The sequence below is a fragment of the Acanthopagrus latus genome, chromosome 4 (genome assembly GCF_904848185.1).
Source record: "Acanthopagrus latus isolate v.2019 chromosome 4, fAcaLat1.1, whole genome shotgun sequence".
Classification (NCBI taxonomy): domain Eukaryota; kingdom Metazoa; phylum Chordata; class Actinopteri; order Spariformes; family Sparidae; genus Acanthopagrus; species Acanthopagrus latus.
In genome coordinates, this window is record NC_051042.1 from 23,832,334 (window position 1) to 23,857,698 (window position 25,365).

Genomic DNA, 25,365 nt, shown 5'->3' on the forward strand with positions numbered 1-25,365 from the left:
TCGCACCTCCCCTTCCCCACACTGGCACACTCTTAGCCATGAGGTCACCGGCTCACTCAGGCCAAAACTGACTGTGCCACCTGCAACCCTCCCTGCCCCGAAAAAATGATCACCCGAAACCCTGCCTGCCCCGACACCCTATCACACCGCAGCCTCGACGGGCAGAACAGCTGGTCTAAAAATACTTTATATCAGGAGTATCCCCGGACATTTGATGATGAGCTCATCCACTGGCTCTCATGCGAGCGCTCAGATGGATAATGAAGACTTGAGTTTGGAGATGAGAGCCGCGACAGCGTCACTCCAAACACTTCAGAGGGGAGACGAAGGCGGACATCTCCAGGCAGCTGGTGTGAGTGTGCAACATACCGAGGTTTGCCTGAGTGTGAATGGCATCCACAGATGTTCTTCACGTGTGCTGTACGGGCGGACGGTCCATGTGTGTTCGCATGAGAGACGCCGTTCACAGAGCCAACCGGCTGTCTAACTGCTCCTCAGATCCTCATCAACACATCTTCAGCTTCATTTGCCGCAACGTGGTCACCCGTGTAGCCCCACAAGTGTCCGACTTCCATCGACTACCAATCTTGAATCAACTTTTTAAAAGACAAGCAATGGGTTTTACGTGTGTTATAAAATGAGGAGCGGGAAAGGAGCTAGAAAAATGCCAAGGAAGTGAACAACGACAGAACAATCTTTCTTCAGAGGAAGTGTGTAAATACATTGTTCCCTGAGCCAGCCCATCTGGAACAAGCATCACTCGTCAGAATCTTATTACAACATTAACATGCAGTGCTACTTCGTCCTGAATATGAATAAAAAAGAAAAAACATTACATTTACAAGACACGCCACACACTTGCTGTAATGTGCAAAGTCTTTAAAACAGACATCACTGCCAGATTTAGCTTGAAGATCTGTAGCCAGAACGACTTTGTGTGACTGAGCGTGGGGACGGGGGGGAGTCACACACATCTACAGCGATCAATTATTATTGAAAATACCGTTTGCAATCATGTATGTAATTGCAGGAATGTATTGTAATTAACTGGCCATCTATTCAACATGGAAAAGGCAGCACTGGATACCACCTCAGTATTCAGGACTTTCTGAGCACATGTCTTCATTTCATCAGGCGGAGAAGTTCAGTGTGAGTCATGTTTCCGAGTGTGGTTGAGTCTCTTTGTGCCTTACGAGGTCATCGTGGGTAATTTAACCCAAATCTTGACCAGAGGTGGAAAGTAACATATGCTTTAGTATCTGTACTTCAGTTTTTATCTTTCTGACAACTTTTTCCTTTTACCTGCTGCCTTTCGACACAAACACCTGTACTTTCTATTCCTTAAATATTCAAAACAGACAAACTTACTCAAGGTTATTGATTATTTTCATATCGGCCATTGCCGCCTTCCCAACATGACAATGCTGATTTCAGCCATCAGTGCAAATCACACGAGGCAGATGCAGCAAGATGGAAACAGAAAGAGTGTCAGTGTCCCGTGTCCTCAGAGACCCTGCAGCCCTCCGCCTGGGTTTTCTTATTTTCTCATGTTTTTGCTGAACCCGAAAGATCTGTTGCGTTTACGAACAGCTTGGTCATATCCTACTGATTCTCCCTTGAGGTTTAATTGTCTATGAATTACATTAATATGAGGTGAGGTTTCCGTTTGCGTTGCACAGACATGTCAGATAGAAATGTCCTTCAGGAGGATTTGTTTGCTTTTATCCTTTGAGAACATTTCAGAGCCTGCACTTTCAGGGCCAATCTGCACTGTGCTTGTCTGTTCTTTTTGATATAACATATTAATATCTTACGTATACAGACTTACAGAGAGACCTCTTAACAATCCCACATTATTTAGGAACGGGTTGAGATGTTGTTTTAGGAGGAAATGAGGTCCATAAACAAAGGAAATAAAGTAGACGCCGGGTATTTGCATCTGTGTTATGATTGTTGTCATTATAAAAAAGAAATATGGAAACAACTTCCAAGTAACTTCCTCGAAACACCATTTTAAGATTGTCAACATGCTCAAACCAAAACAAACTCTTCGGCACCGGGTGAGACATACTCAGTCATTCTTGCTCAAATAAACACTCTCTCACTCTCTCACTCTCTCTCACACACACACACACACACACACACACACACACACACACACACACACACAAGACAGCAAACACAAGGCTGGCCCTGGCCCCTCTGATCCCCGTAGTTCTCCTCTTGTGTTTACAGAAGTGGGTTTTGATGAAACTCTTTGTCTCATCATTGTTCATTCCAGCTGTGTAAGCCTCTCAGCCTCCATCCACACACACTCACACACATTCAGCAAAATGCAGAATCCAGTACTCTGCAACACAGTAAGCACTTCAAAGGATCTATAAATGCATTTAACCGTGGCACTAAATGGTCAAAAGAACAAAAAGCCCCGTGTGCACCATGATTGCATCCGTTCATCACCCGGCGAAATGTCAGAATCATCCCCTGCCAAGTGACTCAGAGATCGTTTGAGGGCAAACACAGTCTGCACTCCTCTGTGGAAACGTAGTGGAGATTAAAAGCTGACAGGTGATTTAAACAAAGCTTGTCGATGCCTTTGTTTAAATTTGAAGACGCTGGGAGAAAGAGCATGTTGGGCTCCGTGTCTCATCGGGCAGTCTGCTTTAGTCTTACCTTGTGTCTGTCCTGTGGCGAGGCCGATTCTGCTTCTTTCCTCTCCCCGTCTGATGCTCCACGTCCCAGCCTGTCCCTGTCCTGCTGCATGCTCTGTCCCACCTGCACCATGGCCTTACATTCCACACATGCTCCGATCACCAGCCTCCTGCCATCGTCCACCAGGAGCGTGCGTGCGCTTCGAGGTGCGTACAGGAACACGGGCAGCCGGGCCACGGTGACGGCGCACAGCCTGGCCAGCCGGCGCTGCTCCTGCCTGCAGAAGAAACACACGAAAGCCTCACAGCTGTACTGGCGGGCCCAAGGGGAGCTAGGCGGCTGGGGGTTGGCACTGGATAAACTAGAGGTAGAGGGGGTGGAGGGACCGGGGCCCCTGCTCTCATGTTGGGCCCACTGGGCGTGTAGGTCATGGTAGCAGAGTTTACAAGCCGACACCAGGCCTGTGGCATCGACCGGCTTGGCACGGGGAGCAGGAGGGTGGACGGTGAGAAAGGGGAAGAAGGGCTCCCTCTCCCCGCAACGCCCCGGCGGGTTGACATGCAGCTGGTACTCTCCACCTGCACACAGCTCGGCTCCACACAGGTAACACACCGACATGGAGCTCCCGGGGCGAGAGGCCGCGCCGGCCTGGGAATGGGCCGGTCCAGAGCCCTCAACGGACATGACAGCATGGTACCTGACCAGAAAGGAGCTGACGGAGGTGATGAGGTCCTCGCTAAGGCTGAGTCGATATGCACCCCAGATCTCCTCAAGGATGATGTGGCACTGTGGGCAGCAGTGCACACGGCCGTTCCTCACCCCCTGGGCGTTCGGTGGGCAAGGCAACATGTTGATGAAGGGGAAATACATGGCACCACGAGATTTGCCGACACCGGCCTGTGCATATGCCACTCTCAGATCTCCTCCACACTCCTGACCACAAAGGAAACAGGCCTCATGAGAAGCCCTGGGGCCAGACATACCCTCCATGGACTCTGGGGGTTTCCCCTCCTGAGGAGATATCTGGGAAGGATGGAGGGAGCTGGTGCCCTGGTTGAGGGGAACTACATACAGGCGCTGGAGGACAGGCACGTCCGCCAGCTGGAAGCTCTGCCACTGCTGCATGAGGGAGGTGTGGCAGCTGCCACATACTAAGGTTGTACCTGCAGGACTGATGGGCACCGCACCCTGGGGAGGGGAGTGAAGCCACAGGAAGGGGAAGAAAGGCTCGCCCTGTGCTCTCTCCTGTTTTTGAACGCTGACTTTAAAGCGGCCGTCATGTCTGAGCCCAGTGCCACAGATATAACAAACAACCTCCTCTGGAGGACAGGTATCCACACTGTGGTGTGACTGGGCACTTTTCCTCGCTGAGAGGTCTCTGGCAGGTCTGAGCTGGGGTCTTGGGCCTGCTCTGCTGTCATACATGTCATCGTCACTTGTAATGTTAATCTCATCTTCATCAGAGTTGTCACAGTGATTCTCCCTGGAGACAGCTGCGTTGCATTTGGTGCTGACAGCGCCAGCAGATGACAGCGCAGTGTTGGGGTGACCCTCGCCTCTTCCTCGGTGCAGGAGCGACTGATGTCTGGATGAAGCGCAGCTGCTGTCGGCAACACGCTGCATCTGACGCGGCTCCGCATGTCTGACATTCCCCTCCTCCAGCCATCGCCTGTTGCGCATAATGACCCCGTTGTCTTGCGCAGGTGTGTCAGAGAGAGGACTGCCATAGCATCGCTGAGGGAATCTCTCCTGGGACTTTGCCAGAGATTCTGATGATTGACAGACATTATTCATAATTTTAGCACCGCGCCTCGCCGGCACAGCGCTCTCCGCTTTTGGCGATCCCTGCGCCCCATAAACACCCACCGGGTATCGGACTGCCCGCTGCGAATCCGGGCTGTTTTTAACACTGATGACATTGTTTTTCCTGCCACAGTCTCTTGGCGATTTGCCAGACGCCCTCGGGCACTTGTCTTTGCCCACGCCGGCTCTGTCGACCAGATCCATCTCCTGGTCGGACATGTTCTCGTTTTCGGAAAAAGACGAGAAATCGGACTCTGCGCCCCCGTCGTAGTTCTGGCTGCCGACGCTGATCCTCCTCTCCAGGTCATACGAGATGTTCCACTCCTGCGGGACCCGCCGAGAGTCGCACTGGTAGGGTCGCTTCAGCCAGTACATGCGCTTCTCGATGGGCGTCCTGCTCCGCTCGAACGAGTTCCACTGCTCGGTCAGGAAGCAGTGGCACACGGCGCACACCAGCGTATGTCCGTCCGGGCTCAGCTCACACGCACCCGGCGCTGGCTCCTGATTCTGCAGGAACGGGAAAAACGGCGCCCTCTCTTTTTGATATGTCACTTGTAGCCTCAACTCCTTCCCCGGTGTCACCCCGCTCCCGCATATGAAACAGTGAACCAGTCCCCCTAATCCATTCCGATCACTCCTGGACGCGTTACCGGGCAATGGGCTTTCATCACCGGGCATAGCTGCGGCCATGAGTCGGTGTTTCCGAGATAAGGGTGCCAGGTCCTTGTCACAGGGCGAGTTCATCTTCTAAAAAACACCCGAGGACGGGCTACATGGCACGGCGGCGAACAGCCGAGTCCCTGCTTCACTTTATCTACAGGTCAGGAAATCATACAATCACTGAGGTCCGAGCTACTCACTGGATGATAAGACGGGCGATAGTCCATTGAAACGCCAGCGTGCAGCGAAGGCAGCGAACCGTTAACTGTTATCTTCCAAGGACGGGGAGCAGCTCACTCGCAAACACCCACGAAACAGCCCAGAAGTCCGTAGTCCGCATGTTTGCACTGGGAAAAGATCCGTGAGGTGAAAGAAAAAAAAAAAGTGACAGGAGAGAAGTCGGGATCACGGGTCGCCCCTCTCCAGCGAGAACTTTTTCCAGCCTGCGCTCTGCAAACTTTGGCTGCTAACTCGCTCGCACTGTACGCAGCGCCATCCCCGATTCATGGGACCCGCTCCGACACCCCCAGAAAGGCTTTACCCCCACCCGCCCCCCCTGCCTGCCCCCAGCAATATTTTTTTTGTTGTTGTTGCAGAGATTATATGAGCACGCACTCCTGCAGTAGCTGCCCGTGCGTCAAAGTACTGACCGTGCACAGGATGTCCACAGTTTAACACGCACAGGGGGGTGGAGGAGGGTGGGGGGGGCGTGTGTTTTTCGCCTAATCGACAGGTTTCCCAGCGTGTCAGTGTAATCATCTGCGAGCAAAAACTGCTCAAACTCCTTTACATCAGGGGATATTAGATTATTTCAGGGAGATTACCTGTGAGGGAGAAGGTGTTCACTGTGGAAATGGAATCAGTTTTTCCTCCCACACAGACGCACGAAGCTGATGGAGGGAGAGGAAGGTGGGGTGTAGGGTCATTTTCTTAAAGCCATTTTTATTTTATCTCTGCGCAATGTAAAATGGGACTCATGCTTTCAAAATACTGAAGACCAAAGTGGTTTTCTTGTATGTATGATATAAGGACAAGTGAGACTGTCACTGAGCAACATGAGATGATACTGGCGTCATTATATTCGCGCCTCAGGCAACTCGTTACCTATGAGCACAGAGCTTGATTATAAAATGTGCAGTTAATTAATTCGAACAAATATGTGTAAATTAAGTGTTAAACACAAAACCATCAGTTGCATAAGTATCCCCTTCGCCCCCACTGAAAGGCAAGATGGAAGGTCCATCTTGTCTCATGAAGAGGGGAAAAAAAACGTTTTGATGAATCTGTCACTGAAATGTCCCAATCAGAGGAAGGATACAGGAACATGAGGTGCTGAATATCCAGCTAAGTGTTGATAAGTCAGGTCAATGATTTGGAGAAGGAAAAAAAAAAGAAAAAGCAAAGCATATGGTCCAGCTGTATGTCTGAGGCGGCTGTCCTGAGTTGAACCTGACAAATGGAGGCCAGCAAGATGCTGACAACTCTGATGGAGAAATGTATTTCCTGGCTTGGATGAGAGGCACCGTAGCAGACTTATGAGACAATAAAAAGCAGATAGCCACTTTTAAACAAATCTAGGGACTCATTTTCAAAAGATGTTCTCAGATTTCGACTTGAACTCAGTCTTAGGTTTGGGTACTTAGAGTAGCTCCATCAGTTTGACACATTAAAGTGTGTTTACAGGTCTTGGTGAGTACTAATGCATCTGTGAAAAAAGTAGTATGAAGTCTGTTGTGGCTCCAGAGAACGCTGCATGAAATCTGATGAAGACTGACTGCAGGGATGTCACTCAGTGGCTAAGTTGCATTGTGGGTAATGTAGGTTTTTGAAAAGGAACAAAAAATGTTTTATTAATTTCTTTTTTTATATAATGACTCAAACAGTGTTACAGGAGGTGACCTGGCGCCTACATTCATTACCCACAAATGCAACGCAGCCATTGAGTGACATCATTGGAGGTAATTTGTCAGATCAGGTCTTCTCGTAGAGGCGGATGACAAGAGAAAATCTAACTTTCCGGGAATAGAGATCATGGTGATGGCAGAGAAGATTGAAGTCAGGCATCATTTGTTATTCAGAGGAGTAAACAGTGGGCAGACAAAAATAAGTCAAACAGCTTGGGAGTGTGTCGCTGCTGCATATTGTTCATAAAGCTCATACATGTTTACCACAGGCTCATACGCACGTGTCCCAAACTGCAATACTGTACATAACCAGCAGGAAAACCACCTAGACTAGAGTTTGTTTCGCTAAGATCATTTTGCTATAGAGCCTCAGGAGCAGTTTAGGGTTCAATATCTTGCCCAAGGATATTTCGAGGTGCAGGGGGCGGGAGCCCAGGAATCAAGACTTTCCGTTTATTGGACGAACTGCTCAATCTCCTGAGCCACAGCTGCCACAGGCACCTAATAACTTCTTATACGTGGTTTTCTGCTCAAGGCGTACAGAGATTGAAATTGATTGTTTTATAAATGAGGTCCCAGGGCTGTGGAAGAAACTTAAACAACACTCACCAGATGATTTTCTGGGGCCTGGTTCACAAAACGTCGACATCAAGACACGCGTGTGTTTGGGGCAGTGGTGACACACTCGCACTTCGCATGTTTAGCCCTTTTTGTCAACACACTGTTCAGTCCACTAAATAATATGTGTGTCCACCATCGCTCTGATCTCATCTGGACTAAACCCTCCTTTGCGCTGGCATTACATAACGGGAAATTGCAAGGCAGGTGCTGTCAGTTTAAGTCGATATGTTGCAAATGTAATTCCTAAAACCTGCTCAAGCAAGCAATTTTATATGAATTGAAGCACGGTCATACAATGGTCTCAAGATGAAGTTCAGGTAAAATCTTGAGTCTTGAATGTTCTATAAATGTGACGCCAGTTCTCTTAACGCCAAAATGAACCTTTTTGCCGAAAGCTGCACATCTGCAGAAGCATTTCCCACCATCGTGCTGTGGGGACGCCTCACCGCAGAAGGCCCCCGGAGGGCTCGGAGCACAATGAATGCAGCAAATTCAGAAAGATCTTTTGGCAGAAATCCTTCTGCAGTTTGCATGACAACCGTGAGTCCGGAGATTTTGTTTTCCAGCAAGACAATCATCCCAAACATAAAGTGATCGCAGCACAGAATTGGTTTCAGCACAGCGATGCCCAGACCCAAATCCAACTGAGAAAATCTTTGGCAGGACCAAATGAAACAAGAAACTTGACATCTATCTATCTATCTATCTATCTATCTATCTATCTATCTATCTATCTATCTATCTATGATGTGCAGCAACAGGCGCTTAAGGAAGGTCAGAAATCGAGATGTAAAGAGAAATTGATACTTCAGACCTGACAGTGCACTGGATAATATTCTCATCACTCCATGCAAACGTACATGCACACACACACACACACACACACACACACACACACACACACACACACACACACACACACACACACACACAGTATTTACACCCTGCCCCCCCCACACTGCCCGCTTTCCATTGCTGAACTGCGGCGTCTTAGACAAAGAAGACACAGCAAGTTGAGTAATCAGACCTCAAACACTCACGTCATCTAACAATAACACACATAAACAGTTATGTCTGTCCGTTCCACTGTTCCACCGCCGCCCCTGGCCTCCTCTACTGTCTACTCACGGGCTGATGTCAGCGAGTCAGTGACCATCCACTTCATTCGCTTCTCCATCCACCCCTCCTCCTCATCCATTAGCCTCCTCATCGTCACCGAGTCCCCTGAAGAAAAATTAAGCTTCCTCCTCCTCCTTCCCCCCCATCCAACCTGGAGGTCCAGGAAGGGTTTTAATGATACTGCTGAGCCTCTCTATAACTCCTTGCCCACCCAAGATCTGCTTTTCTTTCTCCACAGCATGGCAACCGAGAAAAATCACAGAGAAAAGGGGCATTCCTGAGTGATGCTGACCTGTTTCTACTGACTGTTCCCACTAAAAGAGAAGAGAAAGAGCGAGAGGTTGAGCAGACACACACACGCAGAGTAAAGAAACATTAGTGAAAGGGTTACTCTGTCAGCAAAATCATAAATGATCATACTGTCAATGTATACCTCAGTGACTCTGACCCCACTTTAAGTGACCGTGAAGCACTAATGATGTGTCGTCAGCATGGATTTACAACACTGCCCTGCAGTGTCAAATCTCGGTACTGCATCATCTGGGAAATCCCCCCTCTGCAGCCAGTCAGACTGAGGATCATGCAGGCAAATCACAGTTGAGCAGAAGAGCTTGAAAAATCTATCTCTCTTTTTATTGTGTCTTGCTTTATTGGTGTACCAGTTTCCATCCCGGGGGTCGGTACAAATCTTAAGGGTTCGCGAGATGATTAAGTTGATACAAATGAAAGAAATATAGATTTGTGATACAGACGATAAAGTTTACTTCTTCTCACTTTTCCGCCATTGGAATACTGGGTCACATGTCACACATCAAAAGGTTTGGGAAACACTGTGTTTGCTCACATACTCGTCATCACACTTCTCTCTCTGTGTTCCTATGAGCTGATCACTGAGTATCAATGCATAAGATTCACTGTCTGTAGAGGCATGTCACACAGGAATATTGATGATGATGAACAGACAAAGATGTACACGTGCATACACACTTTCAGCACACACACACACACACACACACACTCGTTGCTCTACATATCAGAAACTGTAGCTGGTGATGTGAATGTGAAGCTTTTGATGTCATGTTTGTCACTGTGTTCAGAATCTTCAGATGTCTTTGTGTGATGATCTGTGTGTGTGTGATGATACTGAGTGCTCCGAGTGACTGAAATGGTGCTGCATGTAGGTCCCATGTGAGTTGAGATATCTGCCGTGCTTGCTTGTCGTAGACGGGATGGAAATTGCTTTGCTCTGAAAGACCCCTCGAGGCTGCAGAGAGTGGAAAGGGAGATGGGATTGGGGGGGTTGCGCGGCAGGGATGTGTGTGTGTCTGTGTGTGTGTGTGAAAAGGGGAGAGTGATTTGAATAAAATTCTCTCGGTGAGTACCAGGAGTTTCGTTAGAAGGAGGTGATGACAGGGGCAGGAGGAGGGCAGAGACACAGCACTGTGCTCTGTGTGTGTGTGTGTGTGTGTGTGTGTGTGTGTGTGTGTGTATGGGTGTACAATAGCACCTGCCAATACAAGTCATGTGGCAATCATCGCTAGACCAAGTGATGTTTGATGTTTACGTGACAGACAGATTTAAAGGTTTAGCTCGAGTTCCTTGTTTTTACTTGATATTTGTGGGGTTGTGACGGATACACCCGGCTGTAAACACACCTTGTCCCACCGTATATTATATAACATAGTAAAGTTTCTGTAGTGAAAAAAAAAAATCACTGCATGTGCACGTGCGGTGCATTTGAATGCATTACTCATGGCATCCTGTGTGCGTCTGTGCTCTCAGGGCACATCTGGCAGGCATTATTTTACAGTCGCACCGCAGGACTTCATACTTCACCAGAGAGACCTCCTGGGAACTGGACATGTCAGTAAGAGTGAGGGAGAATATCGGTATGCTTATGGGGAAAAACTGCTTTTTTCAAGCAGTCTGACAGCGGCTCAAACGAAATGGTGTTTGATGCACAGCACGGGAGGTTTGGAGCACAAATCAGAACCTTAAAATACAAATATTGTTATCTTTGAACACAGCGAACAGACAGTGAGGTATGAAATCAAAGTGCTCAAAGTGGAAAACCATGAAAATCACTAAGAAACATCTCAGATAACAGTCAGCTTCCTTTGACAGCTTTCACCGCAGACAATTTGACATTTCATAGCAGGACAAGCACGCTGTTTGTTTGCAAAAAGCAGAGAAAAACGAGCTTAAAATGATTAAAACGACACCAGTTTGACTGATATTCCCTGGAGTGTGCGATTTTTAAAAAATCGATCAAAACTAAGATTAATCAGGCTCTTAATGTGTTCTCTGAAACCACTCAGGGAGACAAGCGGATAAACATACTCCAAAGAAGACTTTCCAAGGTCTGTTTCGCAGAAGTTAAGTAAGTTATCATGTTTGTCTCTCAGGTCCGACTCGTGTTTTATCTCAGATGCTTTTCCTCACTGACAGGCACAGAGCAGTGCCACACAACACTGCGTCCACCCAGCCGCCCTCTGACCGCGGCTTCATTAAGAGCTTTTCTGGCCCGAGCCACTCTCAACGGTCGCCCCGGCTAATGCTGCTTGACCCCGTTGTTTCTGTCACAGCTTAAAAGTTCAAGAATACCTAACACAGATGTTTTTCATCTCACTTGGCCTGATTAGACCTCTCAGCCCCAGACTAAGTAGAGCTATACAAATCTTGCTTGATAGACAGCTCTTTTGTTAGTCTAATCAATAAGCGCCTTGTGCTGCAATCTTTTTACCCCTCTCTTCCCCCGTTTCTCTGCTGCCCTTCTTCTTCTTCTACTACTTCTTCTTCTTCTTCTTCTTCTTCTTCTTCTTCTTCTTCTTTGTTTATTTTAGGTGATTTTTTTTCTTGCCCTGCAGACGTGAACACATGGAGGTGTTCTGTACGTCACTCTCAAATCACAATTGCAAATATTGAACTGCTTGATACACATTTTCGAGCTTCTCGTCCTCACTGTTTACCCCGATGGAAGGGGAGCAGGAGGTTATGATGTTCAGGAAATTGTTATTGACTACAATAAGGATTAAAGAACGGCTGCTCTGCATTTTTTTTTTCAGCGTTTTTTTTTAAAGTCGTCCAACACATGGCCTACACATGATCGAGCACCGCAGTCGCTGCTGAGTCACACGTCGAGTCGGTGGTTAGCGCTCGGCTCAACAACGTCATCGCATCATTTATAAAACAAGGGCTGATAGATGCGTGCGGAAGAAAAACACATTTTTTTTGTCTTGTTTTTCAAAATCTGATCAAGTGAAGATGTTCTTTTCCCTTTCCTTTCTTCTTCCTCAGCTTCTTGGTCAGATTTGTCATTTGCCCTGTGATTACCGTACGTCAACATGTCTGCTGTTAAAAAAAGGAAGTCAGTAATAATATGAAATAATAAAGAAGAATGTGTTAATAGTTGTAACAGGCGACAGGCAGGACATGAAAGGTGTGAGCGCAGGAACAGGGGGAGCGAGTCCTTTTTGGTGTCCTTAATGTCTATTGTGTTTGTCGAGTGCTCGCAAAAAAGCTGCTTTTACCTTTTGATGCCAGAAATAACAGCCGTGCCTCGCTGCCAACCACAGCTCTGCATCCTGCCGGGCAGGAAGTCAGGGTGTACATGCCATTACAGGGAGGTGACACAGGAAGTAAACCAAGCCAGTGTGTCAGTTCCTTGACTGATAGTCATCTCAGGGCCTCAGGAACATGTTACATCTGTTAGCAGTTTTAAAAAAAGTTATTTTTTTGTGACAAGACACATCTCACAATCTTTTCATCAGCAGCAGGGTTGCACGTCACGCGCAGACTACAGAGGGACAGGGGAAAAAACTCAAACCTCCAGAGAGAAGCCTGGACTTTCTCCTTGTTGTTTGTTTATTCTTTTATTTCTGCAGGATCTCTTCCCTCTCTCGAAGGTCAGAGGTGCGACGAAGGAATGTGTTTCCTCCGAACAAGGAAAAACCAAAACACGTCCAGCTCGTACAGTGTCGACTGGGCCACAGTTCATCTGGTTTTCTGGACTACGCTCTCCTGCTTTATTAGACTTATAAACACACATTCCCCACTCAAAGTCATGTTAAGAGGCCGTATCACAGAGCTTCTGCTCTCCCTCGTACCCTAACCCCATCGTAGCTGAAGCTGACCTCTCCCCTCTTTCTCATAGTGGCACAGCCTGGTTGGAGCCTCTGTATGTGTGTGTGTGTGTGTGTGTGTGTGTGTGTGTGTGTGTGTGTCCTCGGTGACACGAGGTTGACCTAATCCACTTTCACCTGTACCTGTCAGTCAGTCGCGAGGCCCCTCCCACGCCTGAGGGCTCCGGGGGTCCCTCCCATTGGAATTTTAAAAAAAAAACCTTGAAAAAAGTCTTGACATACTTCTGATGAACATTCCTCCCTTCTCAGGTCACTGAGACCCAGTGGAAGAAAAGGTTCTGGCAGGGGGGAAGAAAAGGAAGAAGGGAAGGCGGGGAGAGGAAGCGATGAGGACAGAACAAGGGAGCTAGACAAGTGGGAGACAGAGTGCGAGGAGAAGGAGTGATCAGAGGCCCTCTGATGGTGTTTCCCTGCTGGGTCGCGAGTAGGTCCACGTGGAACCGGAGATCCCGGGACACCTGTTCTGCATCGCAGATGTTAACAAACCGTCTCTCGCTCTGTCGTCCGTCTCTACGTTACAGAATGCAGGATGTCCTGCTTGAAATGAAGGCAGCAGCTGTAGAGATACTGTCTGTTTCACTTGACCTCGTATAACCTAGATGGTCTAGTTGTTTGTGTCTTGTCAAGATCAAGAACATTGAAACTTAAACATACACACACTGCATGCACACACACACTCAGGCTTTATAGCAGCAGAAGCTCTTAAATCTCCTGCCCCTCCCTCCCTCCCTCCCTCCCTCACCCCCTCCCTCACCCCCTTCTCCCTGGCTGTCTGACACATCACCATCCTTCCTTCAGCTAATAACCCCAAAAAATAATGGTGAGGATGAAAACACGGGACCTCAGGGGCGAGAGGAAAGGCCAGCCGGAAAAAAAAAAGAAACGGGGACGGTGCTGCTCGAAAAGAGACGCCTGGAATAATGGGAAAGGAATGTGGTGTAACGACTCCCCTGGGACCGGCCCAGCCGAAGGCCCTCTGGCTCGGGAACAACAAACGGGGAACGCTTGAGGAGAGCAAGGGTGCACACATAAGGGCTTTAACAGCACCCCCCACATACACACACATACACACACACAGAGATCCACACAAACACACTCATGCACTTACCCCCCCACCCCTCCTTCCTGTGCCGACCTACTGGAGTCGGCTGTTGTTGTTGGCTGCCTGCCACCCTCGGAAGAAGCGCGCCCTCTCCCTCCTTCCCCTCTCTTCACTCCCTCCTTCCCTCTCTCTCTCTCTCTCTTCCTCATACTGCGAGCGAGCTGCCAGGGAAATGCTGATGACATGTCATCTTTCGGAGAGAGGTCCCTGGAAAAAGTGATTACCGCCCACCACTCGTCCCTATCAAATAATCCCTTTCCTTGCCTGCGACCCGGCCTTCCAGTCTATTCAGCACGCGGTATCCACTCCGCCTCGCTCTCGCTGTCCCTCCATCTTCCTCCTGTAACCTTCCTGTCATTGTGTGTGAATGTGTGTGTCTTGTGCGTGTCTCCATGCATGTTGTGTGAGTGTATTTCTTGGTATTAGCAGCTGGATCACCTGTCCTTTGCCCCCGAGAGGAGTAAATGGCTTTATTCTTAGTCCCTGACAAATGCATTTCCACATGCAGTCGCAGCTGTCAAGAGTTGCATTTTCTCCTCAGGTTGTGCCCTTTAGCCCGTGTAATCTTTAGTATGTGTGTGTGTGTGTGTGTGTGTGTGTGTGTGTGTGTGTGTGTGTGTGTGTGTGTGTGTGTGTGTGTGAGCGGTGTATTCAAGCGAGGTAGGAAAGCCCCTTGTCTCCTGTTCATTTTGCCCCAGTGAACAGAGGTGCTGTCTGATACATGAGGTGCCTGACATTCACACAACTTGCATAAGGAGCCTTTAAGTCCCTGCACACACTCTCTCTCTCTCACACACACACACCCACACACACATATACACAATTTCTTCTCACAGCTTGTGTGTTGGATTCCCGGGATGTGTTGGTCACGTGAGGAGCAGTGTGAGTGCCGAGTGTGAGCCAGCAGTCAGTCAGAGGAGGAGGAGGAGGAGGAGTAGGCGGAGGAGGAAGGATGGAGGCAGGCCGGGCTGCAGCGTTTGGGTCGAGGCCATCTTTACATTCAGCCTTTTGACTCACAGCTCGGGGGCCCCGTTGCCAGAACCATTAAAACCGCTATGAACTCTGAATTTCCAAAGGACGTCTTGGAAGACAGCGAGGAATAAATTGTGTGTTGGATTTGCTGGATGTTGTGAATCTGTTAATAATTGCGGTAGTGATAAAAGATGTTTCTGTTTTTAAATATGCATGCCGACGGATGATGTGCAGACTCAATTTCTCTGAAATTGGGGGAATGTCATGATATCTTTACTCTCAGTGTGTAATTCCCCGATTCCTGGTGTTTCACTTTAGCTCTAGGAATGGCATTGTCAGTAGCTCGGTCGGTCAGCTGACCACTTTTGTTTTGAATGAAATATGTCAACCGCTATTGGATGAAATCCCACATTTTGCACAGACATGTATTGTCTCCCAAGGACTTAGGCGATCATAGTTTGCACTTATCCAGTGAAATATGGCAGCATTTTGTACAGATGTTCATGGTTCCCAGATGATGAATTGCATCAGGGATGCCTTGATGTTTCCTCTAACGTCACAATGAGTTTGACATTTGTGGTTTTGAGTGAAATGTCTGAGCAGCTATTGGGTTGAATAGCAGCAGAAAAATTACATTCCCATCAGCCTCAGCTCTGCTCTGGCTGAATCCAAAAGTCCACTCTCAGAACATACCGACTGAGCCCTCTTGGACTTTAGCTGCGCATACAGTACTGCGATGTGTGTGTATATATATATATATATGTATCTAATATACATAAGTGCTGATTGACAATGATAAAATGCATTTCTCCATATTTCTTTATCACGATGTAGTTGAATATTAAATTTGGCTTACACAATTCAAGTAATGTTATATTAAATTAAACCATGATATGTTCTTAAATGTCACATCCATATTGCATTGAATTGTAGCTAATCAAATCAATTAAGTCCGTTGAAGCCTGCAGAAAGTTTGAAGGATCAATTGCATCTTGGACAGCAAACGACACTTGCAGACATCCTGTGAAAACTTGATGTTTGGATGTGTCATGTCATTGTCCGTAACCGCTTATTCCTTTCCAAAGGGCTGCTGGAGCCAATCCCAGTCTTGTCTCAGGGCGAGGGCAGGGTACTCCCTGGACAAGTTGCCAGCTCATCGCAGGGTCCTCACTAATGAGCAATGTGGGGTTCAATATCTTGCTCAAGGACACTTCGACATGGCCCTGCCCGGAGCCAGGATCTGAACCACCGACCTTCTGATCACTAGTCAACCTGCTCTACCCGCTGAGCCACAGCCACCCCAAATCATACGCATGTTAGCGTCGTCACTGTTAGCATCCTAGCACGCATTTAATTCACTGTGCTTGGTGTGGTCTTGTTTCGTTTCATGGTCGCTGCTGCTCATCTGCACCCTATGCTCACACAGCCTGTTGTTGCTGCTGCTGTGAAGTGCATCACCTAAATACAAGGGTGCAAACCGGTGCAGAAATAGACATTTGTTTGTTTGAGGACGACATTTTACTGCTTTCAGATTCTTGTTCACCTCTCCCTTTTTTGTTGCCAATGAAACAGTAAACTCAAAGTGTAGGAATCAAGTGACCATCTCCAGAGAGCAAGGCCTTTCCTCTCCTATCCTCCTCTCCTTCTCTCTATTCTCCAGCTCTCCTCCCTGACAGCCACTTTTTTCTCAATTCCCCCTCGCGAGCCATGCCGGGCTAAGGGCCAGGGTCGTGCTTGAGAGCGAAAGAGCCCCTCTTTCTTCTTCTTTCTTTCTCTCAGACAACACAATTCCATCGCACAGAAAACCGCAGTCTTCGGTGCTTATAGGCCTCGTCTTTGCCGGCATGATCACACAGTATGCATGAGATGGGGTGTCAACGGTTCGCTATGGCAGCAGAGAAACAAGAATAAAGCTTGTCATTCCTCACTTGTGTTTAATGATAATAAGACATTTCTACATTAAATCCATTCCACTAATTATTCTGTCCCTATCAGACCATCTCTTTATACAAAAGAGCTCTTGTCTCCTGTGATATTGGCGAACAGGAACAGGCACGATTGTTTCGTTTGGATAATAAAACAAGCTGACAGACTTGGAGACAGCTCTCGTTTACACCTCCGAAAGGTCTCCGATACTGAAAAGTGCTGTACTTTGTGCTGGACTGCGCTTGTTTTGTTAAAAGAAGAAATCATTAATTTCTTCACCAAACCTCGGCAGATGAATCTCAACGGTCCGTGATGGATAAAATCTGCTGTTTTGTCTGCGCTCCAGAGCCGGTGTTGTAATTCTGTTAGTGTAACTGAGTCATTCTGGCTCCGGCCGGCTGTCCGTCACGTCCAGTTGTGTTCGCCTCCGTGAGTGTGTGCGCAGTATGAATCATGCGTGCGACTGTGCACATGTCTGAGTCTGCATCTATTCCTGTTTGCGCGAGGAACTGAGTGTGTGAATGCGTGTGTTTGTGGCACATTACTCACCCCCAGATGTGCCAGGCAGGTGGCCGCATTACTCTCCTCCGAGCCGCCGCACTGCAGGCGGTGGGGAGGCCGCTCTCAACAGCTCGTACACAAACTCTCATATATCGCCATTTACCTGACGACAGAAAGAGAACAGAATCAACAAAAGGCAGCCTCCATACACTTAATCACCTTTTATGTGCGTGTATGTATGTGCACATTCTCTCTGGTGTGTGTGTGTGTGTGTGTGTGTGTGAATGGTTGAGCACATGTGTGTTTATCATGATGCCTCACCTCAGCTCTCCCACAGCTTCCCGGCAACTTCCCGAGGATGAAAGCGAGTGAAACCCCAGACTAGCGGGGCTCCACAGCCAATTAGGATTGTTTATTTAGCCAGCCACGGCCGCCTAGCAGAACAGGAGCACACAGCCAGCCACACAGCCCAGCTCTCTCCCTCTCCCTCTCTCTCTTGCTCTCTCTCTCTCTTTTTCCACTCCTTTAAACTCCTCTGGCTCCGTCGGCCCTCTACCGGCTTCTCGCCAGCCTTTGCCCACTTTCTCCAAGAAACGTTGTTTTACTACCCTCGAGTCAGATGCAATCTTTTCCAGGTTGTTCCAGAAGTCCTAAGCTGATAATCGATAAGTCGGAAATGGTTTGGGTTTGTTTAGTCAGTGGTTTTTCTTTATTTGTTTAGGGATGCAATTTCTGCTACCAGCATTAGTGGCCGTAATCGGTCCCCTCACTCGGCATTTAAAGCGCAGACATGCTCCACGTGCACACATAGACTCTTTTCTCTCCGGCTCTTTGATATCTGTCCTTCTGGTAACATAATCGTCTAGTTGTGGTAAGGCCTGTCATACATTGTCGAATATCCAAGCAGTCCAGCGTCTGCGTTTATCCAATCTCCCATTGTTGGACTGAGATCATGACAGTGTTGTGGTTTCTACTCTGATTTCTGACCAGTATAAATCCCTCAGCCTTTTGTCTAGCAAAATACTGAAGCGGTGAGTTATCGCCGCACAGGGGTTCTCACGGATTTGGGCAATGACCAGGACGGGACTTATTTATTGGAAAGAAACAAAACAAATTCCACACATCCCGCATTGGGCACCAGGTCTCCTGTGTCCCTTCACACCAGCCGTCCCATCCCATCCCATCCCATCCCAAGTTTTTCCTGCTTGAGTTCACATTCATGTGGGATTGAAAGGGGGGAGAGCAGCCATCACCCAGCATCCCCTCCCTCATCCATCACCATGATTCGGTGCTCCACATCTTCTCCCCTTCCCTTCTTCTTCCTCTCCAACTAACCCCACTCCCGTCCCTCTATGTTCTCCAACCTCCTGCTTTTTCCCCCCAGTCTTCTCATCAGCACAAACTTCCCATGATGGATTGGCTTGCTGACTGATGCCTGGAGGGGGGATTTAATGTTGTGTGTTCATCGGGGTGTGTGTGTGTGTTGAGCGGTGTTGGACAGAGGAGGGAGAGAGAGCTGGAGTGGGGAAGCAACATGATACCCAGCTAAGAGACGCTTAGCTTGCGTGGGATGGCTTCGCAGGGGGAAAGATAAGTCTTTATCGAGTTAACCACTCTGATCACACACCGTACATTCTTAAACACACACGCAGTGGATGGGATTGAGGCTGAGAGGTGTTCGTTCTGGGAAAAAAAATCCGCTGGATGAGTCCGCTTCCAGTTCCCCCTCCAAGGACCAAGATACACAACACACACACAAAGCAACACACGCATGTATGCATGCATGCATAAGCGTGCACAGGGCGCCGGAGGCTTGCGCTTCCAGGAGAGTGGAAAATGTAAAAGGATCTTTGTGCACCTCTGCACACGCCTGCTGTGCTAGGGCTCCGGGGGGAAGTACCTGTTTACTCCGACACACACTCAGTAACCCAATCAGTGTGTCGGACAGGTACTGAAGGGCCAAATGGGCTCGCACGTCCCTCGCTGGGCAACAGGCCAACCTTGAGTTCACCCCGAGGTCACCGAGCAGACAAACAAAAAAAACCCTGCAGGTAAGAGCATGCAAAACAGGACAAAAAGCATCCTAGTGAGTCATGTTTATTGCATGTGAATGGCTTTTTGTGGTTAAAGAGCTGCCGGTGCTGATGAGCAAGAGCGGAGAATTGACACACAAAGTTTGAGTGAGTGAGTCTACTCACAGAGCGGCTCAGTGCAGGAATAAAGGTCTGTTCACTGACTCGTTCCACATGGGTGCCTGTGGTCTGGGCCTGTCGTGACCACAGTGCACGTGCGTGTGTGCGTCCGTGTGTGCGTGCGTGCGTGTGTGTGTGTGTGTGTGTGTGTGTGTGTGTGTGTGTGTGTGTGTGTGTGAACTAACCCTTGCTCTAACCCTTGCATGACTGTGGAGAGCCAAAGATCATGGAAACCAACAGCTTGAATGACATCATTTTACAAGACCTGACAGCACTTTGATGAGTAAACCTGGGCGGCTGAGAATTAGGAAAACACAGCATTGACTAATTTGTTAGCGTTCCCTGTGTGGGTGTACTCCGGGTGCACCACCTGAACGTGTCATCAACCGTACACTCTGCAGGAGAAAACAAATGCTTGAAACTCTTTAGTAGTTTTGTTTTAATTTTGATATTCTTAACATTTTTTTTAGGGTTTATGTCATGTTGTTTTTTCAATAATTGTTTATGCTTATGTCAAATTGTGAAATGCAATGCAAAAGAGGACCTATTGTGTCTGTTGTTGTTAGCAGTGCTGGCTCAGGTGTGTGTAAGCTGACCAATCAGAGCAGACTTTGTACTGAGGAGGCGGAGACTGAAGAGTTTTGGGGGTCTTTTTAAGCACTAATGCAACCAAAACTTCAATTATGAACCTGAAAATGTAAAAATATGTCTTCTTTAAAGTTTTCTCCGTGGAACAATTACATTTTGAACATTTTTTACCTGGTTCTGGATGACAAATGTCAGATTAAAAATTTGGAAAAAACTGAATGATTTGAATTTGAATTAAAGGGGCTCACACAATCTGGAGGGATGATGTGTTTTCAAACTTACAAACTGCTCTTTGTGACAAAAATAATATTAGATAGAATTTTTCCTCATACATCTTGGTAGACAAACTTTGTGTGTGATAGATATGTTCAGAGAAGTTAAGTTATAATAGTGGATTTTAATTCATAAACTACTTCAGTTGACCGACAACTTGAGCAAAAGTCTGTAAAATAATAGAGCTGAATATCTTATAATATTTTACAAGCAAATTCATTAACTGCAGACCATGTTTCTGTCATACTTAATGCATTTACCAACTAAAAAAAAAACTTTTTGAGGGGTAAAAAATCTGGTGTGAGTGAAATCCCAGTGTTAGTTCTGAACTCTTTTTTTTTTGGTCATCAGAAATCTAGTATTTCCCTTTGTGTCAGAGTGGTCACAGGTCAGATTGAGCCAGAGAGAAAAATGTATTTTAGACTGGAAAAACTACACAAAAATAGACCAGCTAATGGAAATTTAATGGTTTCCACTGAGTTTTCGTGACCTCCGTGGCGAAACGCTGGCTCACATTAAAGGGCAGCTCATGCAAAAAAAAAAAAGATAAAAGTCGTCTTTTCATCAGCAGCACATCCAGAGTGGTGAGGCCTCATCTCTCTGCTCTCCAGGGTTGGGTGGATAGATAATATAGATGGTCATGCACAATCAATCTCCCCTAGTCGGCCCCATGTGGAAACACCTTTGGAGAAACCGCTGTCTGGACCGTGTTCGGTACATCGCAGCCTCTCTCTCAAGTCTCCCTGACTTACTGTCAAGTTGGCAGAGACTGTTTGCTGGCCTGCAGACTGGCAGGGCCTATTGTTTTCATTTCCCTTCCATTAAACACCGCCTTGGGAGAAAAAAAAGAGAGAGAGAGAGAGGGAAAGTGGGAGAGGTGGGGAGTGAAGAGGAGGAGGTGGGGAACCATCTTGGGAGGATCTGTTGCTACTAGACAGTGTGTTTATCATAACAGCTGCTGTCCACAGGGGAAACTTGGCAGGCCGCATCAAAGGCTCATTCACAGCCCACCTCTGCCATCTGAAACACACACACACACACACACACACACACACACTCTGAGAAAGACGTGCTATCCTCTCATTCAGCGCGAAAAAAGATATTACAAGGGAAAAAAGTTCTATAAAAGGGCTAATTCTCAGGTTAAAGGAAGTTATGTTCCAGCCTTTATTACCTAAATCGTTAGCTCTCGGCGGTGAGGTCTGTTTTTACGATTGTTCTGGCTTTTGTGTAAATGAATTAAAGTTCCATTTGAGTGGCGCCCCTTGTATATGCCAACACATTCTTCAGATTGAGAGCCGCGCTGGCCTCGCTTCAACACATTTCTCTCACAGACTCTTGTTAATAGGGAGCAGTCCTTAACAATCCCTCCCCCTCAAGACAGAGGGAGAAAGAGAGCCGGAGAGAGGGAGAGGGAGAGGGGAAGGGGAAGCCAACGCCAGTGTTTTTATACAGCAATTTCACCAGACTCCTCAAAGGCTCGGAGGATGAGGTTACAATTTATTTCCTTGTTAAGTCTCCCCACGCTCGATGCCCGACCGCGTCGCTCTGCTGCCATCCTGAGGCCGGAAAAAAAAATATATCAACTGCTAACCATTCCTGCCAGTTACACATTGTGATGAAGGGAAAGTTTTTAGGAATTTTCCGGTACAAATATCAGTCAAACTGTGTTGCAACTCTATGGATTTGACCTTTTTTTCTTTCATAACCATTACTGATGGTTATACCCAAAGTAATACATTTGCATTTAATTGCAGCTGATATCATCATTACAAAGGAAGAGAAAGCCTGGATCGCACTGCAATTTTCAAAATATAGATTCTGAAATAAATTGTTTTATTACTGCTCTATTTGTCACAACTTTTTGCCACATGCTATACAAAGACATAAACTAAGTGAACACAAAGGCACATGACATATGACATCCTTTATTTTAGAGTAATGTCACCTTTCGTTGCATGTATCATTATGCACGGGAAACATGCATTGTATTTTTGTGAAACTCAGAATCATTTGCATTGTTTCACACAGCTGATGTTTTATGTGCTTTATACATTTCTTCTGTATTTAATCTGTTTGCCTGATTCTAATATTTCATTGTTGGATGAGTCTTTATTCTGATTAATTTTTTAGTAAGACTTGTTTTCTTGAGCCCAGTAGCTCTAAATTTCACTAAACATTGTACTGTGTACGACAACAAACATCAAATTGTTATTTCAATATTTCTGCACGATGTAGGTTAGATCATGACAGAAGGAGTGTCGTCTTCTCCCTGAAATCTTTGTTGCAATTCAGAAAGATGTCGGAGAGAATTGCTGTTGCTGAAGGGAGCTCTGACCAGAATATTATGATGTAACATATGATATACATCGTCAACATTTGCAAGGAATGAAACAAACACCTGAACGGCTCCCACGAAACATGCACTTTCAACAGTCAAATCATGCCAAAAAGGGATTATATAATCTTTGTTCTTTCTGTTCGTTCTCTCCATCTGTACAACGTTTAATAAATCACGGAGCTGACAGCATACAGCTGATAACAACCGAATCTCAGGCCCCTTTGTCAGCTCCCAACATCAGAACAGAGAGGCTTCAGACAATCTTGTTCCATGAGATTAATGTTTTTTGAATGTGGCTCCCGACAAATAAATTCTATGAAATAAAATGAGCTCCACAGCAGTCAGAGGAGGCCCTGGTGCAGGCTGCGGTCAGATGGCAGGATATGAAGCGCTCCCCTTTTCACAGACACTATTTCGACTTGTCATCGCGGCAGAATCACAGGTGTTACTGATAACATTAAAGACGCTTCAGTCCAACTCAGTCACAGTGGAAATGGCACCCTTTATTTGGCCTCTCAGCTGCTGAAGAGGCAGGAAGCAACTCTTGTTTACTTACACTCGTTTTCGCAAATTGGTTTTAGACACACAACACCGCTCAGTGTTTTTTTTCTGATGAAGGACACGCTTTGAAAATAGACCTGTACCGTTCTTATGAGAGGAATCGATGTTTCTGACCCTATCTGCACACACACACACACACACACACACACACACACACACACACACACACACACACACACATACACTACTGCTGTTGATGGTATAAGCAGTCACCCACTGTAGATAAATATGTATGACATAGTTTTCACTGCATTGTAATCAATTTCTCATAAATATGGAGCACTTTTTGCCCCCAGCGAGCGCAAATTACACATCAGTTTGTTTTGTTTTTTTTGTTACAAATACACTCAACTGATGTGTCACAACAAGAAAGTGAAACATCATTTTGCTCAGCTGAAATGACTAAATAAAGCTCCACTGCCGTGGAGACTGGAAACAAATCATTTCAACTTGACAGCCTGCAAATTGTAGAATTACACAAATGTTACAAACTCTCATCATCATTTTGTTTCCTGCTGAATAAATACATCAGTAAGAAGCAGCCCCGGTTGTGGCCGTTGAATATCAACAGTATAACAACTGCTATTGGCATGCTGCAACTGTATGACATGTCATATTGACACCGGGTCACAGCAGCTGTTTCTGTCCCGTTGGTGTGTATCAGATACAATATACTCACATGAAGACCTCTGGGGAGTGTTATCCACACCAACATCATGCATGCGCTGAGCTACTTCTGGAGAGTGCTGATACAGAGACAGGACACACAGACGTTGCCCTTTTTCTCAGTCAGTCAAATTTGAAATGAGGTCAGCACTTCGTATCTGATGATGATTATGATGAAGGAGGGATACGTCTTGGCATTTAAAGCATACAGTTATTTATGGTTTAATATCCACACTTATACAAAGGGTCTGTATCAGGGGACTTTGAATGCACATTAAAGAAACTTTCAGAGGGGGCTTTAGAGATAGCTTCACGTTTTCCCAGGAAGTGTAAATCAGTGACATGGAAGTCGTTTCCAGCATTTCATCTTCTCATGGCTAGATGTTTTTTTGGCAATGAATGGCTGTAATCCGCTCAAAAAGATGTACTTTAAAATATGAATACCTTTCTGAGCCATTGCCAACCCAATTTTACCTCTCCGGACACCGTGCCAGTGCCCAATGTATTAGATATAATATACAAATGTCATCAGAATTGACATGGCTTTCATCATGTGAACACTACCTCTCATTATTTTGTATTTATTTATACATTAAAAGTGACGTTGCTCTAAATAAAAAAATTAATAGAAAAATATTCACAAAAAAGCTGTTTGGTTTGCCTGTCTGCCTGCCTGTCTGCCTGTCTGCCTGCCTGCCTGTCTGCCTGCCTGCCTGCCTACCTGTCTGCCTGCCTGTCTGCCTGCCTGTCTGCCTGCCTGTCTGCCTGCCTGTCTGCCTGCCTGTCTGCCTGCCTGTCTGCCTGCCTGCCTGCCTACCTGTCTGCCTGCCTGTCTGCCTGCCTGCCTGCCGGCCTGCCTGCCTGTCTGCCTGCCTGCCTGCCTGCCTGCCTGCCTGTCTGCCTGCCTGCCGGCCTGCCTGTCTGCCTGTCTGTCTGCCTGCCTGCCGGCCTGCCTGCCTGCCTGTCTGCCTGCCTGCCTGCCTGCCTGCCTGTCTGCCTGCCTGCCTGCCTGTCTGCCTGCCTGCCTGCCTGTCTCTCAGTTGTGTGCACTGTTGAAATCCTTCCCTCTGGATCTCTCCCTGCTGTCCCCGAGGCTGCCCAGCTGAAACAACACCAAGAGGAGGACACTTAAGAGCCTCGCTCTATCCTCTCTCGCACACTCACACAGCGCCGCCAGAATCCTAAGCCCTCCACTCATCTCCTGCCAAAACCTCTTCCTCGCGGCACGGAAGTGTCAGTTGTGTTTAACAGCTGCTGCGATGAATTAGCAGAGATTTTTCCAACTTTGCTGTGTCTATTAACGCCTATGCTGCTCTTTGAAATTGGTCGAAGAGATGGCCTG

At 47.1% G+C, this 25,365-nt stretch overlaps 1 protein-coding gene and 1 long non-coding RNA gene across 3 annotated transcripts in view; one reads left to right on the forward strand and one right to left on the reverse strand.

Annotated features, from left to right (window-relative positions):
* gse1 (Gse1 coiled-coil protein) overlaps positions 1-5,601 on the reverse strand; it is a 181,455-nt gene extending 175,854 nt beyond the window's left edge. The window contains exon 1 of one of the 2 annotated variants that reach the window (XM_037094814.1): positions 2,674-5,601. In XM_037094814.1, coding sequence (XP_036950709.1) covers positions 2,674-5,199 — 2,526 coding nt within the window. In that variant the 5' untranslated portion in view covers positions 5,200-5,601. The remainder of the gene's footprint in view (positions 1-2,673) is intronic. The other variant, XM_037094813.1, reaches the window with a different exon arrangement.
* Positions 1-25,365, forward strand: part of LOC119017784 — a 43,138-nt gene that overhangs the window by 8,025 nt on the left and 9,748 nt on the right. The gene's annotated exons all lie outside the window — the stretch shown is intronic.